Source organism: Antrostomus carolinensis, unplaced genomic scaffold (assembly GCF_000700745.2).
Source record: "Antrostomus carolinensis isolate BGI_N321 unplaced genomic scaffold, ASM70074v2 scaffold12617, whole genome shotgun sequence".
In the NCBI taxonomy this organism is placed as follows: Eukaryota; Metazoa; Chordata; class Aves; order Caprimulgiformes; family Caprimulgidae; genus Antrostomus; species Antrostomus carolinensis.
In genome coordinates, this window is record NW_010329533.1 from 19,022 (window position 1) to 20,126 (window position 1,105).

At 36.0% G+C, this 1,105-nt stretch overlaps 1 protein-coding gene across 1 annotated transcript in view; it reads right to left on the reverse strand.

The window, feature by feature from the left end:
- CCT2 (chaperonin containing TCP1 subunit 2) overlaps nt 1-1,105 on the reverse strand; it is a 12,368-nt gene that overhangs the window by 9,760 nt on the left and 1,503 nt on the right. The window contains exon 4 of the mRNA XM_010172610.2: nt 835-911. Within this exon, the coding sequence (XP_010170912.2) occupies nt 835-911 (77 nt within the window). The remainder of the gene's footprint in view (nt 1-834; nt 912-1,105) is intronic.

A 1,105-nucleotide genomic window follows, 5' to 3' on the forward strand; every position in this document is an offset into this window, starting at 1 on the left:
CTTGGAATATCATTAAGAAATTTTTATTAATTAAAAAAAAAATCCTCATTCTACCATGAATAGCAACCAGACGTTTACTTCAAAATAGCAAACTTTCACTTCATGTTTGAGACCAGTTTCCTGTTCACATACAGCTGCAACTTAAAGTGTAGTTGGAAAAAAAACCAAACCATCTCCAAACTCCCTTTTTGTCAGGAACTTGGCAAGCTGTTGGATCATTTCTTAGATGCTCTTGATCACAGTTTCTGGATCCAAGATGATTAGACTGACTGGCACAGCTCTGCTAACAGTTCCTCACTTCTTAAGTCTCTTTCATAGTAATTTCAGATTTAGAGTTTGGCAGTGTAAATTCCATATGCAGAGTTTAAAGGAACAGTATGAATTCAGGTCTTGTGCGCACAAGAACAGAATTTAACACACTCTGGGTTTTTTCTCATTAATGTTATGAAAAGGATCTCAGGGGACTGAACCTCACAACTAAGCAGTGCTGCATGCTGCCCAGTGCAACATCCAGGAAGTGACCTGTGACACTGACACTTCTCTGTTTCATTTGCATAATGAAATAAGAGAAAACAATTTTCTAAGATACACCAAATTAAAACACTTGTGAATTTATAAATAATAAAATCAGGAATGTAGCTTAAAATAATTTTTTTTAAAAGATGATGCAATATCTAAGGCTTTTTTTTTGTCTGTTAATTTCAACAAGAACAGAGCAAGGCATCCCTATATTTTGGGAGTCCTCTTCATACACATCAAATAACACGTCCCCTATTGATACCACAGGAGTACACTGCCAAATAAAAACACATCTGAAAGGCTGTAATACATCACCCTCAATAATTCAGCTGCCAACACTGTGACAGACGTAGTTCCATCACCAACTTCATCATCTTGAACCTTCGACATATCTAAAGAAAGAAGCCGCCACATTAATGTTTGGATTCAAAATACCACGCTCACTAGCACCAGCTTTACAGACAATTTTTATCTCACATTAGTTTGGAGAAAAAAAAAAAAGAATCTTACTCCCCAATAGTTTAAAGAGGTCACTCTAAGTCACAGAAAAACCTGAGATGCAAATCAAATTCAGCATCCTTCACAT